The following is a 14917-nucleotide window of genomic DNA, read 5'->3' on the forward strand; positions in this document are numbered from 1 at the left end:
AGGAAATTCCCATCAGACTCTTATTATATGACTATGGCTATGACAGCAAGATTATTATGGAATACTGATAAAGGAAGATTGGACACTGAAATTACTGGACTTAACAGGACTATTGAAGATGGAAGATGGAATTAATATGGATAATGGAATAATGGCTATTGAAATTATTGGACCTAACAGATTTTGATGAGATGGATTAATCGATATGTTTATTTGGACTATGGTTATGACAATAAGATTATTATTATTATTAACGAGATGGATTAATCAATATGTTTATTTGGAGAAAAAATGATAGATATATTTCTTAAAGAATTGAAACCTCTCTTTGACTTTTTGTGGAAAGAATAAAGTAATGTTTATGAGATTTGATGATTAATTAAGATAACTACTGGAGGAAAGTGATTTTATAATATAATTTAAGAGACAGGATTGTTATATATTGTAGACCTATAACTGATTTGATCTGTGACAAATGGGAAGTCAACATTTTTTTATTTTTTTGTTTAATCATTTTTGTTTTGTTTTGTTTTTTGTCTTTGAATGTTTTATGATTTTGTTTTGTATGTTTTATGAAAATTTGAATAAAAATTATTGTAAAAAAAAGAAAGAAATCTGTCTGCAAAGACAGCAGGTGTCTCTCGGCCCAATATAATGATAGTGTGATAGTGTGGTCTCCACCCAAAGGGAAAGAGCCTTAATGCCTCCTTTCTAGCTTTTATGTAGTTTCACGCAGGTATTGTCATGACTGGAAGATGCAACTCCAGTTACACAAGATAAACACTGAAGTAAACCATACCAAACCTAAATGTTTTGATAAATGTAATATGCAATGGTAAACTGTTATTAGGCACCCAAGGAAGTGCTGATGACAGTCAGGATTTGAGTGGGCAATCCCCACCTTCCAGTAGAACTGCACCTCCAGACATACATGACTACGTAAGTAACCAAGAGTTTATACTATGCAATTAATCTTGAGGCTAGTTACGCAAACAGCTAGTGAACAGAATGTAATTCACTGAACAGCGAAATGAGCCTTAATAGGGCCACATGGAATTTGTAATAGTCAACATCACCCCGGGATCTGCTGGTGACGACTCCGCCTAGCAACCAGTTTCATTTATGTTACTCTTCTAAGCACCGTTTACCAAGGATGATAACCATGGGATCCTTAGAGCCTTCAAGGAAGTCCCTGAATAAATCCAAAATATTTCTCAGACAGTTATGAGGGTTCTAACTGTTCAGAGTAGCAAGCTGGAGCTTTGCATTAATGCCCCCAAAATTAGATGGGGCAGAAACCGCATGTAATAAACAAACTGTATTACTCATAACTTTTCCCACACACACACCAGGCTGAATAAAAAGTCCTCCTCCACACAGAAGTCACCGGATAAATTCGGAGGTTTACACCCCCAGTTCTGAAGAGCTAGCAAAACCCTACACAGTCAGTTATGAAGGGCTGCAAAGGTTAATGCAGAGATATGAAGGGCTGAAACCTAGAAGTGAAGTTCATGCAATTTGTGTATCTGAGGCCCCTATAGCGGTCACCAGGTTATGAAGCCTGCCAAATTTACACAAATGGCCATGAAGGCCAGCAACTGTTCAAAGGGACAGTGTAGAGTTTTGAGCTGTAGCTCGAAAAGCAGTTCATATATCTCAGGTACACCGAGGCCCCTTACAGGAGCCACCGCGTTACTCCACCGTTATTTCAACAATTTTTTTTTTAAAAAAAAGATGAATGCTAACAAATTATTTGCATAAAAGTATGTATAGATTTCCATGGTTGCAAGATAAATATGTTTCCTAACCCCCTCTTAATTTAAATAAATAATGTGGATTAATCTTTGTAGGCCAATTTAAGCCATTTGAGGCAGTTTTAAATTAATTATAATCATGAATATGTTGTCCATTCATTTAAAAATGTTTTAGGGAAGCAATAAAAGAAGTATACTTTTTAGAGTCATGAAAAGTAAGTCTCATTCTTGAAAAATGTTCAAAGGTGATTATATTGTGATGCATCATAAACTGAATCTAAAGGTGTGTTTTGAAACATGTTTAAAGAAGTGTTTTGAAACATCTTAACAGCCTTCCCCAGTCTTCCTAAATGGGATGGGGTGTGAAGAGGGAAGCAAAGAGGTAGATTTAATATCCAACATTTTCCAGACCTCTCGGGTCCTTCCTCAGAGATTTCCAAATACAGACATTAATATTTTGTTATATTACCTCCACTTTGACAGTAGAATTCCTTTGCTTCCTGCTTTCCCCCATTGGGCTGGGCTTCTCCCCCTTTTTGCTCCACTAATAATCCTATAGACATCAGAACAATACAGAATTGCTGGGGGGGGGAGAGTTACAGTGTAGAGTAACTAACATTTTTCCTAAAAAATCTGGTTTATTAAAATTTAATACTAAATGTAAGGTCTTTAAACCTTACAGCTTTTAATATTCTAGTGAGTTTGGTACATGAAGCTTAATAATAAGCTTAAAAGAACCAGCGTGGTATAGTGATTACAGTGTTGGACAAGGACCTGGGAGACCAGGGTTCAAATCTCCACTCAGCCATGATGCTTGCTGGGTAACCTTGGGCCACTCACAGGTTCTCAGCCTAATCTACCTCACAGGGTTGTTGGGAGGATAAAATAGAAAACCATGTATGCCACCTTCAGCTCCTTGGGGAAAAAGCTAGGATTTAAATGTAATAATAAATAAATAAATCTCAAATAGCTGGAGAAGATAAAAAGAACTTGTGATGTTGCCAAAGTCTGTAACAATGGTTTAGAATACGAAGTTTGGAAATTGCAACTAGTACGGAAGGCTGAATTGAGGTTGCTGATGTATCCAAGGCACTTTGGTTCTATCATGGTAATTTTGTGCAACCTGCTCTGACTGCAAGTTTGTATTCAAGGCTCAATTCAAGGTGCTGGTGTTACCTTTAAAGTGGAGGTGGCTAACCCACAGCCTGCTGGCCAAATCCAGCCTACCAAGCCTCAAAAGTGGCCTGCCAGTCTCCACAGCTGTCTGTTCTGTAGAGAGTGATCCCTAAAGATGATTGCTATTTATCTAACAAGTTTTTCACCCTTAGTGCAGATGTGCTGACTATGCCCAGAATTTCATTTGAAGACTCCCTACATTCCTGACTGATAAACACAATGACCTTTCGATGTCATATTAAACCATAATTAAAAATAAACTATTGAATGTGCAATGTGCTCATACATGCTGCTCAAAAGTCCCTGCTTTGTTCCTCTCCCACTTCTCCTGTTGCCACACTCGGGAGGAAAAAATGGGAAATCAGCCTTAGGCTTTATGTGTTAAACCAGTGCTCATTGTTTGTTTCATGGAAGTAGCAGAAGACATCAGTATTTTCCAATTTTGTCTAGAACTCTGAAATTTCTGAATCTAGCCATGCCTGAACTGCTGTGAGTAATGATCTCAGAACCATGTGGATTGTTTCCCTGCTATGGCAACACTGGCTTGGAATCAAAGAAGTACGAATAGGACTCTGAACATAAGAGGAGGTGGCTTAGCCCAAAGGCCTAAACTGATAATTCAGAGGCATAGTGCCTCTGATGCTGAAGGTAATGTAGCCACCATGATTAGTAGGCTTTGCTAGTCTTATCCTTCTTGTATATTCTAAATGCCCATTAAGCCGTCCAAGCTGGTGGCCGTCACTACATCTGGTGGGAGCCAATTCCCACCAGATTCACTGTGTGAAGAAGCATTTCCTTTTGTCTGCCCTGAATCTCCCAGCATTCAGCTTCATTGGACGACCCCAAGTTCTAGTATTAGGAGATTCTGCTCATGCTTTCTTATCACCACATCCTCACTACAGCTCCTGGTACCCCCCCCCCCAAAGCTACTCCTGACGGTTGAAGGACCCATCAGAATAGAGTGGAATGTGGCACAGTGCCTGCAGCAGGAGGAGGGTTTTATAAGAAATCAGGGGTGTGAGTGGAAATGCCTTGCTGCTCATGCAAAGGACCTTTGGATAACAGTCATGGTGCTGGGAAATAGTATCACCTCCACAATGCAACTTACTATTAAAATCACAGTTCCACTTTGTGTCTAGCTTTAGGTAAGAGCACAGAACTGAAAAGTGTCTTCTTTATTAATAAAATCTAAATATGAGTAATTTCAATATGAAACATGAGTTTAGCATGCAAAAGGAAAGGACAAAGGATCTGAACAGCTAATGCCGAACCTCGGAAAGTACATCACAGAACGCAAACTGTGAAGTGAAACTGCAAGTCAGTGGAATGGACTTCAAGAACAATTGAGCTGTTCAACTGAACTAAAAAAAAAAAAACCCAAAAGCCTTTAAAAACCAGAAGTGCTCAGAGATGACTCTTTGACCTTTACTGTATTACATACAGGCCTGATTCCCAAGATCCCCATCCATTATATGCTTGAATGAGCTCAGTGCTTATTGTTCTTTCATATCATTAAAAGAGCTAAAAGGTTGGGAAAATGCATAATGTAAAGAAAGGTCAAGTGGTAATCATGGTGTGAAATGCTGAAACATGTGTAAGTATAATAATTCTTTAGATTTTATGCTCCCTGGAGAGGTAGGTGTTCAAAATTGTTCACCTACAAAGGTTTATTCTGTACTAAATATAGCTCAACAACACTGAATTGTGGAATTACACTGACCTTTTGCTCCTCTGCATCAGCGATGGCCTTTTCCTTGCTCACTTTCTCAGTCTGAAGCCCTATCTTAGTAATCAAAGCTTCAGTGTCTTGATTCCTCAGTTGCAGTTCTGCCTCTTGAGAGGCAAGTCTGTATTTTAAGTCCTCCACCTAAAGCAGAACAGGAAAGGCATTAGTTTGGAGCAGGTGCCACTGGATATTTAGCATGGACAGCTTTCTAAGAAGGTGGATACTCAACAGTGGATTGCAATAAGAGAGTTTTTATTGCTATTAACCGCAACAAGACCTGAAGTCTTAATTGGCTAAAAAGTGAATACTATATGAAACACCTTTTTCTTCCCTTCCCGTTACCACTGAAATATATACACCATTGTTCAGAAAGCTTTAAAAAGTACAGAGCTCCCAATTTAAAGAGGGAGGAGGAATCTCTCAACCAGATTTACTATATATTCATGATATGTTTCATACATTCATGTCTGTATAGATACTGGACTGAGATACTGTATTTACTGAAATATTTATTGCTAGTATTACACCCTACTAAAAATTCCTTTTCTCTAACTTGATTTACTTTTACGTTGCTAGGGGACAAACTACTGGAGAAGGCTCTTGCCTTCAGAACATATGGGCTTACCAGAAGCATCTGTCTGCTAACTGCTGGTTACAGGAAAGACAGTGGATTAGAACATTAGATGGACCCTTGATCGATATCCAACAGGAGTAGTCTTAGGAATGAGACCTACCTTCATGATGAACAAATATACATGGACATACAAGTGAATATCAGCAGCCTCTGGAACAAATCTGGAACCATGAGGTTGTCAGCTACTGATGGGTGAGCTTCCCCAATTAGATTGGTTCAGAATAAGCAGAGATATTTTCCCCAGAACTGTGAAATATCTCAGCTTATTTCCAATCCAATCTGAATCTCTTTCTGATCCCACAAACCAGCCAGACCCCCAACCTCCATCTTACCTCCCACCAATGACCCCCCCCCATGTCCCTGTCCCATCCACTGCTGTTGCTTTGGTGCCAGCAATGAATGGGATGAAAAAAAAATGGAAGGCCTTTCTTCCTTCTGGTATTTAGTGTGCTGCATACAGCTTGCAGAGTGCATTGGCCCCTAGGAAATGCCCTTTTCCCCAAGAGCTATCATAGAGCCATTAAGGGAGCTACTAGGTTCTCGAGTGGGAGAGAGACCTCTCAGCTTTACATTACTCCTTCGACTTGTCGCAGCTTCTGGAGCAGCAGTGCCAGGTGAGTGGAAGAGAAAGGGGTTTGGAGGTTGCTGGTGTGTGAATGGTAACAGGGAAAGAGGAATTATTCTGTATCTTAGATTACCTGGGAAAGATGTTGGAAGTATAATGCTTGCCTTGTATCTAAGGTGAACAATGCAAACCTTGGAGACTTGTAATTCCAAGCCTAGAAATATGGGTCTCAGTGAAATCTCTTAATGACGACTATCTCTCTAGTTGCCAATCAACAGTTATGGAGTGTACAGCAGCTATACTAACAGGGCCTCATTTGGCAATTCTGATGGATAGGGATAAACATTTGTCCACACACTCATTTCAAATTCCAGAGGGGCAGCCATGTGGGTTTGTTGAAGCAAAACCAGCACTGAACATTCTTGTAGCATCTTAAAGACTAGCCAATCTGCTTATCTTTAAGATGCCACATGACACTTTGTTTCTCCGTTCCCCCTCCCTTCTTAAAGTAACTCCCAATCAAAGCTAGGGCAATAGGGCCCAAGAAAACTGTGTCTTTAGATAGGGCTGAGGAACCTGTAGCCTTCCAAAAGTTGGTGAACTATATCTCACATTGAAAGCCAGTGTGGCGTAGTGGTTTGAGTGTTGGACTACAACCTGGGAGACCAGGGCTTGAATCCCCACACAGCCATGAAGCTCATTGGGTGACCATGGGCCAGTCACTGCCTCTTAGCCTCAGAGGAAGGCAATGGTAAACCCCCTCTGAATACCCCTTACCATGAAAACCCTATTCATAGGGTCGCCCATAAGTCGGAATCGACTTGAAGACAGTCCATTTCATTTCATCATCTATCATGTTCTCTATATGATGAACCACTATTATTTCAACAAGTTTTTTTTTTAAAAAAATAAGATGCATGCTAACAAATTATTTGCATAAAAGTATGTATAGATTTCCATGGTTGAAAGATAAATATCTGTTTCCTAATCCCCTCTTAATTTAAATAAATAATGTGGATTAATCTTTGTAGGCCAATTTAAACCATTTGAGGCAGCCTTAAATTAATTATAATCATGAATATGCTGTCCATTCATTTAAAAAATGTTTTAGGGAAGCAGTAAAAGAAGTATACTTTTTAGAGTCATGAAAAGTAAGTCACATTCTTGAAGAATGTTCAAAGATGATTATATTGTGATGCATCATAAACTGAATCTAAAGGTGTGTTTTGAAACATGTTTAAAGAAGTGTTTTGAAACATCTTAACAGCTTTCCCCAATCTTCCTAAATGGGATGGGGTGTGAAGAAGGAAGCAAAGAGGTAGATTCAATATCCAACATTTTTTAGACCTCTTGAGTCCTTCCTCTCAGCCTCAGAGGACGGCAATGGTAAACCACCTCTGAATACCGCTTACCATGAAAACCCTATACATAGGGTTGCCATAAGTCGGAATTGACTTGGAGGCAGTCCCATCTCATATCATCTCTGATGACTGGACATGCTGGCTGGGACTGCTTTAGCTGCATATGAATAATTATATAAATATACATCAGGCTCCATGACATTCTAATTAAATTTTATTATCGAATCACTTTCTATGAGGCACTCCAAAACAATTTATAAATTCATTATTACTATTATTGCTACTACTGTTGCTACTACTACTACTACTATTAATACCTGAGAAGCTGTGGTTTTCAGCTTCTGAATGCCATTTAGGAGGTGTTCCTTGTGCTGGGACATTTTCTGGATTTTCTTCTCCAGGAGGTTCTTGTAAAGCATGATTTGTTCAAGAAAGCTTTTGGGAGTTGTATAGTTATATCTCTTCTCATTCTGCTGAAACTTTGCACTCATCTCATTCACGCTGATGTGGGCATAAGCCATGAAATGGCAAATGGAATCATGAACGTGTGGCTGAAAAAATAAACATCACAGAAGGTCATTTAATTACAAAGGTTAAAAATTCAGTTAACTGAATACATAGCAAAGTGCCACAGAAGCCACAGACCCTTTGCTCAGGGATCCCATGCTAGGCCTTGTTACTCAGCCCTTGGAACCCAGGCCTTTTTTCAGATCAGGAGTGGGGGTGGGGCAATGGAGACAATTGCCCTGGAGAGGGCCACATCAACATTGACAAACTGTACATTATGACATTGACACAAGCCTCAAATGAACATAAGCATCAATGGACATTCAGCACCAGGACATCTCAGAATCTCAGAGCACTTGCTGGAAGCACACCTGTTCATCAGATGCTTCATCAACCGGGAGTTGCAAGGGATGTGGCATTTCCAGATAATGCATAATTGACCGTGTTGTTTCTCCCCTCCCATCCACCTTCATTTCAGAGTGGAGCCCAGAGTAAGGGTCAAACTATATGTTGTGTTGAATGCACCTTTAGATCTAATGGGACAATTTTTAAAAAATACGAATTGCAACCACTGGAGTGGGTGATAATTAACAAGATCAGAGCAGGCACAGAGAGGGAATTTAACCCCTTTCTTCCCTTGTGAAAAATTTCTCCTCTGAAACTACTATTTACATTGGGAAGAAATTGACCCACCTCCCACCCAGAAGCATTCTGTAGAATGCATAAAAGCATCATTAGCAGTGGACAGAACATATCACATTGGAAGATGAGCAAGTGAATGAACCCTTAATGCTGTGGATGGCATTAGGATCTGTACTAGTGCTGTCAGAGTAGAGTGGCCACTTCCTGTACTTGCTTACAGACAGCACCCCATATAAATATATCTGCAGCATGACTGAAACAGAGAACACAAGCATGCATATAGGCAAGAATTTTAACATTTAAAAGTATCTAGTCATTTCCAAAACATTCATTTCCATTATACGTATGTGTGTGTGTGTGTGTATACATATACGTGTGGGTATGCTCACACACCACAAATTAAAATGCTGCACTAGTAATGTAAGCAATTTGCATTTTGTCCTCAGTGACTTCTACCATACTTAACTTTCTAATTTGTGGAATCACATCTCCCTCATTTTAATGATTATTTATTGCATTCAGTACAAGATGTACCCAGTTCAATTAATCAAGGGAAACTTAAAAATCAATTAATATGAATTAAATGAGCTACAGAAACTCTTAGAAAAGTCACACATAATTTACCAAAGCATTGTCAATAATACTTTGAGATCTTTAGGAAAATTACCCATGAGAGGTTGTTGATACAGCTAAACGTTTCAAGCCAGCATAATTAATATTACCAACAGGTTCATTTAGACAACTTGCAATTTATCTCTTAAACAAAACTTATCTTTAAGCACAGCTTCTTTAACAAGAGCTGCTTTTAAACTAGAGTAATGAGGGCGTAATTTTAATGCAGAACAATTAAACTACTTGGGTTCAAAGTGGCCAAACTCCCGTTTCCCCTAGGAAATGTTTTGTATATATTCAAACAACTTTTTGACAGAGACCAAAATCTGTCTCAGATGGTAAGAGGTTAAATTACTCAGCCCATCATTTTCTCTGGTGCATGCTCTCTCTTTCTCTCACACAATTAGCCATGGGGACTTTCTTGCAGAGTGACTGGCTTCTGCCCAGCCATGATCCTTATGAGAGACCTTTACGCAGCAGATCTGAAAAGCCTTTGGTAACAACAGTTTCATTTTAAAATCAGCCTGGATAGAAGTGGGTTCCGGAAGAGCTGGAAGTGGCCTGAGACAGCTTGTCCCGGTGGGGCAAAATAACTATTGTTGTCAAGCTTAACAAAATGGCACAGCATGGGAGGCATGCTGAGCCAGAGAGCAGCTGGTTGTAATTCACACTGTTTTTCAGAAAACTCTAATCGTTTGGAGCAGACCTCTTTGATGATTGGTCTTCCCTGCATTTTCAATTTGTCACTTTCTCTTATGATAAGGTCAGCAGTGACAGCACTTCCTGACATTAACAGCTGTGGCTTCTAAAAGGGTCATTGTGGAACTACTAATTGCAGTAATTTCATTAGCATAAATTATTTATTCTGCCATTCATTTATCTCCAAGGTTTTGGTGGTGTTTTGTTCAATACTACACCTTATTTTTTTGGTATCAGCATCATCAGGCAGAAAGGCAAACAATAAGATTATTGCTAATTTGACCCTTAAATATATGGACATATGTTTGTCCATGCGGCACACATTTACCCCAATATAGCAAAGGATTAGATATAAACTTACATACATATCCTTTTCAAACATGTTACCGTGTAGGAAGTATGGAGGGGAAGAACCCTGTGTCTAGCATCTATGGCTATGTATGCAGCATGCTTTTGTAACCTGGATGCATTGCTGTCAATGCTGCTGACAATCAGCTGTTTAGGTTTGTTGGAGGTAATCATTCCAGGTACTTTCCTTCTCCTTCCCTCCAGATAACTCACAGTAGCAATCATCTGGCAGAGAAGATCACCAGATGCAGTCATATGCATGCATCCCACTGTTATGGACTGGGATCAAAAGATTTTCCTTTGGACTTTTATCAGTAGGAGGAGTGCCATGCACACATCACCACTGTACACGTGGAGCTTCTCCCAGCACTAATGCAAATTGTTATGTCTACTCACATGAGAACTATAAGTACATATTTGCCCTGTTCTCTGTGTAGGCAACAATGCTGTCCAAGAATTCGATGCAAGACACAAACTTGGCTGGGACATCTTATTTTGATTGATTATTTCATCCTCCTAAACTTCCAGCCTGTCTTGATTTTTTTACAGTGTCTCATTTAATGCAATTACTATAGCTTTGCAAATCATGGGGCTGGGTCAATTAGAAGTTGAGTGTAGGTTCTGCTAATGAATTTAATTATAGATCTTGAATTTGTTGTCACAAGTTTACTGGATAATGCAGCTCATGCACACTAATGACCGTTATATGTGGTCAACTGTCCTTTAACAAATGGAAATAAAAGGTTTCCCCTTGATATCTAAAATCAGTGTGGAGTAGATAAATTGCAAAATAAGAGAGAAAGCCAGTCCACATCCATCAATCTTTAGCTGACTGAAAACTCTAGAGATGGGGAACAGGAATTTTCTTTTCTTCATGGTGATTACATTTCATTTCCTATTGGGCTATCTAGTAATCCCTACACACAGTGCCTTCTGATTTTGACTAAACCACTCTTTTGTCCCTTCCCCTTTGTTAGGATATTTACTTCTTCAAATCAAGGCTTAGAGTACAGCTTTGCTCCTTTCTGTTTGTCTTCCCACAATTTGTAGTGTGGTGTAGTGGTTAGAGTGTTGGACTACGACCTGGGAGACCAGGGTTCGAATCCCCACAGAGCCATGAAGCTCACTGGGTGACCTTGGGCCAGTCACTCCTTCTCAGCCTCAGAGGAAGGCAATGGTAAGCCACCTCTGAATACTGCTTACCATGAAAACCCTATTCATAGGGTCGCCATAAGTAGGGATCTACTTGAAGGCAGACCATTTCCATTTCATCACTATGGTGTTCATAGCTCTGCTGTTTCTTCTTCTAGCCTTTGAGGCTATTATTCACTGGAGGCTAAAAGCAAGAGGGGAAAACCAAACTTTATGTACACTTGGGTTAGTGCTCTTCTAGCCTCAGCTGTGGAATGCCTCCTCAGCCCACAAGTAAGGTCATCTGACACCTTCTTTATGGTCATTTTGGGAGCAGGTGAAGACTTTTCTGTGATTTTAGTGTTCTGAATGTTGTTGTTATGTGCCTTCAAGTCGATCATGACTAATGGCGACTCTATGAATCGGCGACCTCCAATAGCATCTGTCGTGAACTACCCTGTTCAGCTCTTGTAAGTTCAGTTCTGAACCTAGGTGCTACATATTTCTAGTTATCTGCTTTTATTCTTCTCTCTGCCAGAAACATTTATGCTGTAAATTGTTATTTTATGATACTGTATTTTAAATTATATTTTATCATTGTATTTGTGAGCCACCCAGAGAAGTTTGTCATAAGGTGTCTTTATATAAATACAGTAAATAAAAAATACACCTATCTTTTAACAGGATGCAACATGGCACAAGAATTAAAGTTATCACATTTCACAAAATCATTACAATTGCAAAAGATGCACCAGCCAAGGGAAAATGGTATTTGCCCCGTGACAACATATTGCACTTCTCTTCAGCTTGAATTAACAGATTGGTCTATAATAACTCCATACTGTAGCTCCTTGTTTTGTGCAAGCTTTGTGGGGTCAGTCTGTGTCTCTATCTTAAAATACTTATACATAACAACAACATTTTAAAAATGAGAAAATGTGGTTTCCCTTCAGCAAAATAGTATCTTGGGGAAAGACAGCTGAATTCCATGTAGAACTATTACAACTGTACAATTATTATGCTAGAAGGAATAACATTTGCAGGCCCCAGTTAGCTTTTAAAAAAATCCTTTTCTTAGATCCATTCTCTTCCAGGTTCTCCCCTGTTCAGTTCACCTGTTCAGGTAGTTTCCCACAAAAGTGATTGTACTCAAAACATCAGTGTAGTTCCACCTAGGTACCCAAATTGCTAGCTCTTCTCTTGCCCTCAGCCCCAAAGTGGGTAATACAACAAAGCAAAGGTGTTCAGTAGGGATGCCTAAGCATCTCTCTTGATTCAGGAACCCAGTAGGATGCACAAGTATACCATTGGATAAGTAACTACAGTGGATGCAAATTTCTGAAAGAACAGGAACGACTTTCCTCTTACTGTTGCACTAGCCTTGATTCAATATTGGAAGTTTGCTAGTGCACAAACTGGGGGGGAGGAGACGCTGACAACAACGACTTACTATGCCTTTCCTTTCAATTTTTCATATTACTAATTGCAATAACTTCTCCTAGGTAGTCTAGTGATGACATTGACCAGACTAGACTGTAGGAAGCTTCTAATATACTCAGTTTCACACCTCAACGTTTTTTTGAATGGGGAGGCATTGCTGAGAGGGAGGGACGGCATTGCATTTCCCCCTCCCTTTTTAAAGATATATGTAAACACACAGTAGATCTGCATCAACCTTTTCACATACTAAAATGCATTACATATAATAATAAAATAAAAACTTTGGGAAGCCCAGAAACTCAATGTACCCAGAAACTCAATGTACCACAAAAATGACACTTCTAAATATCTGAAAAGCTATAATCTCTACACTGCCCTGAACAGAAAGTAAAAACCAAGTCTCTCCATGGCCAGTAGATGTCATTGGCCACTCTTTGTAATATCACAAAAGCTGTTTCATAGCTCAATATTGGCAGCAGAACAGGTAAAGGAATTAAAACTAAATTTAAAACCCTACCCCTTTCTGTCCGACTGTTTTCAAATCATTCTGTATTGTTACTTTTAGATAAAATGCAAGATCTGAAGAATTATTTCTCACAAGAAAGGATTATATTAATCTGACCACTAAAATAGGCTTCTTGCTGATGTAATAGCAAATATATTTACTGAGTACAGAACAGTTATGCATTTCTAGAAGCTTAGCATGGACTCATATTTGCTGTTAAGACCAGACCTTTATTGGCTGCCTTTGTGACAGTGTTTTCCTACCATGAATTTCTCTTTTATAGGATAGGTCAGTAATGCACAACTGAAAATTGCTTCACCCGGCCCTCTTGAAATCCTATGCTTCCCATCATTACAAATTCCTTACATAACTTGATGGCATCACAGTTGATACCCATGGTACTGAACAGTCACTGGAATAATAGCTTACATAAAGGTCTAATTTCCTTTTGCTTATTCATAAAAGAATGGGAATTTTCTATCCAAAGTGTTTTAGAATGCTGCTTTTTAGAGTTGTCAAACTATACAGTGGAAATGCCTTCTATAGCAAGAACCAAATGTTCTCCTCTTAACATCAATCTCTGTCACTGCATCAGTATTGACGTGAGGTCATTAATATTTGTCTTTCCTCAATGGTTAATCACCTTGATGCAAATCTTGACCTTTCCTGAACTTGCCATCCCTGGTCAAAGTTGATCCAGGGGGAAGTCAAATGATGAACATAACAAAACACCTTGGAGAGTAGGAGGCCAATGTTTATGAGCATTTCTCCATCTGGCTCTTTATCACTCTCAAGAGAAAGCGGAGGGGAAAACTATAGAGGAAAATGAAACAATGATTGATAACCTTTCATTATTACAGTATTCAATTCTGACTTCCTAAAATTCTTCAAGTAAGTCCTATTTTCTTTGTAGTTATTTAAGACTGATTCCAATGTTATTTCTTCCCTACTTCCATCTTACAAAAATCTGCAGGAAAAGAGAAGACAAAATGTTCCGAATTTAGATGCCCATTTAAAGAGAAATTTGAATTCTGGCTGAACCTTCTATCGTTACAGATCTTTAGTTTAAAAAATAGTCAGTACATTCCAATTTATATGGCAGGGTTACAACATTACATTCCCTGTCTTCAGATATGTGAGTGTATTTGTTTAATTTTACAAAAATGCTTAGGTGAAGCCCCTGAATTGGGACAATTTTCAGATGGAGATGGTGCAACCATAATTTTTGTCTTTTTAACCTTTTTTATGCTTTGCATTTTAAACTGTCAAAATTGGGCTGAAGAAATTGGCTGCACAGTATTAGAGGAATATAGTAACCACAGTGAAATTTGCAGCCTTAAGTGAGACAAATATGTGAAGAAACAAAAAGGGTCCCCTCCCCCAGCTTGTTCTATTATTGATCTTCCAGAGAGCTGTGTTGCTTTTGCATATGACTGACGAGCTTGAAACTCTGTACCTTAATCCCAGGCGTCTCCTCAATGAACCTCCTGCTGACGGACTGCAGGGCCTCCTGCGGCCACTCATGAAACCAGTCAATAGCTGTGCAGTTAACTATGGCTGGGAACTTCCGAGCTCTAACTCTCAGTGTGGAACCGACAGGAGAGAAACACAAAATGATCTGTGTAGATGAAGAGGAGGAAAAAAGAAAGAAGTATTACATGGTGATTAAAGAGAGGAATGCAGTCAACTGTGGTGGCAGTGAGCCATTGCAATCAGCCTCACAAATGAAAATGCAATCTACCTAGCAGCTAATGAATTTAGTCAAATTAGGATTTTACATCCAGAAACTGGTGTTTTGTTCCACTTGCACTGTGCTT

The 14917-nt window shown here is 39.1% G+C and overlaps 1 protein-coding gene across 2 annotated transcripts in view; it reads right to left on the bottom strand.

Annotated features, from left to right (window-relative positions):
• Window positions 1–14917, bottom strand: part of DNAH11 (dynein axonemal heavy chain 11) — a 321971-nt gene that overhangs the window by 104142 nt on the left and 202912 nt on the right. For both annotated transcript variants that reach the window (XM_061586939.1, XM_061586942.1), the window contains 3 exons: window positions 14557–14718; window positions 7534–7767; window positions 4651–4797 (listed from right to left, as the gene is read on the bottom strand). In XM_061586939.1, coding sequence (XP_061442923.1) covers window positions 4651–4797; window positions 7534–7767; window positions 14557–14718 — 543 coding nt within the window. The remainder of the gene's footprint in view (window positions 1–4650; window positions 4798–7533; window positions 7768–14556; window positions 14719–14917) is intronic.

Source organism: Rhineura floridana, chromosome 10 (genome assembly GCF_030035675.1).
Source record: "Rhineura floridana isolate rRhiFlo1 chromosome 10, rRhiFlo1.hap2, whole genome shotgun sequence".
NCBI classification, from domain to species: domain Eukaryota; kingdom Metazoa; phylum Chordata; class Lepidosauria; order Squamata; family Rhineuridae; genus Rhineura; species Rhineura floridana.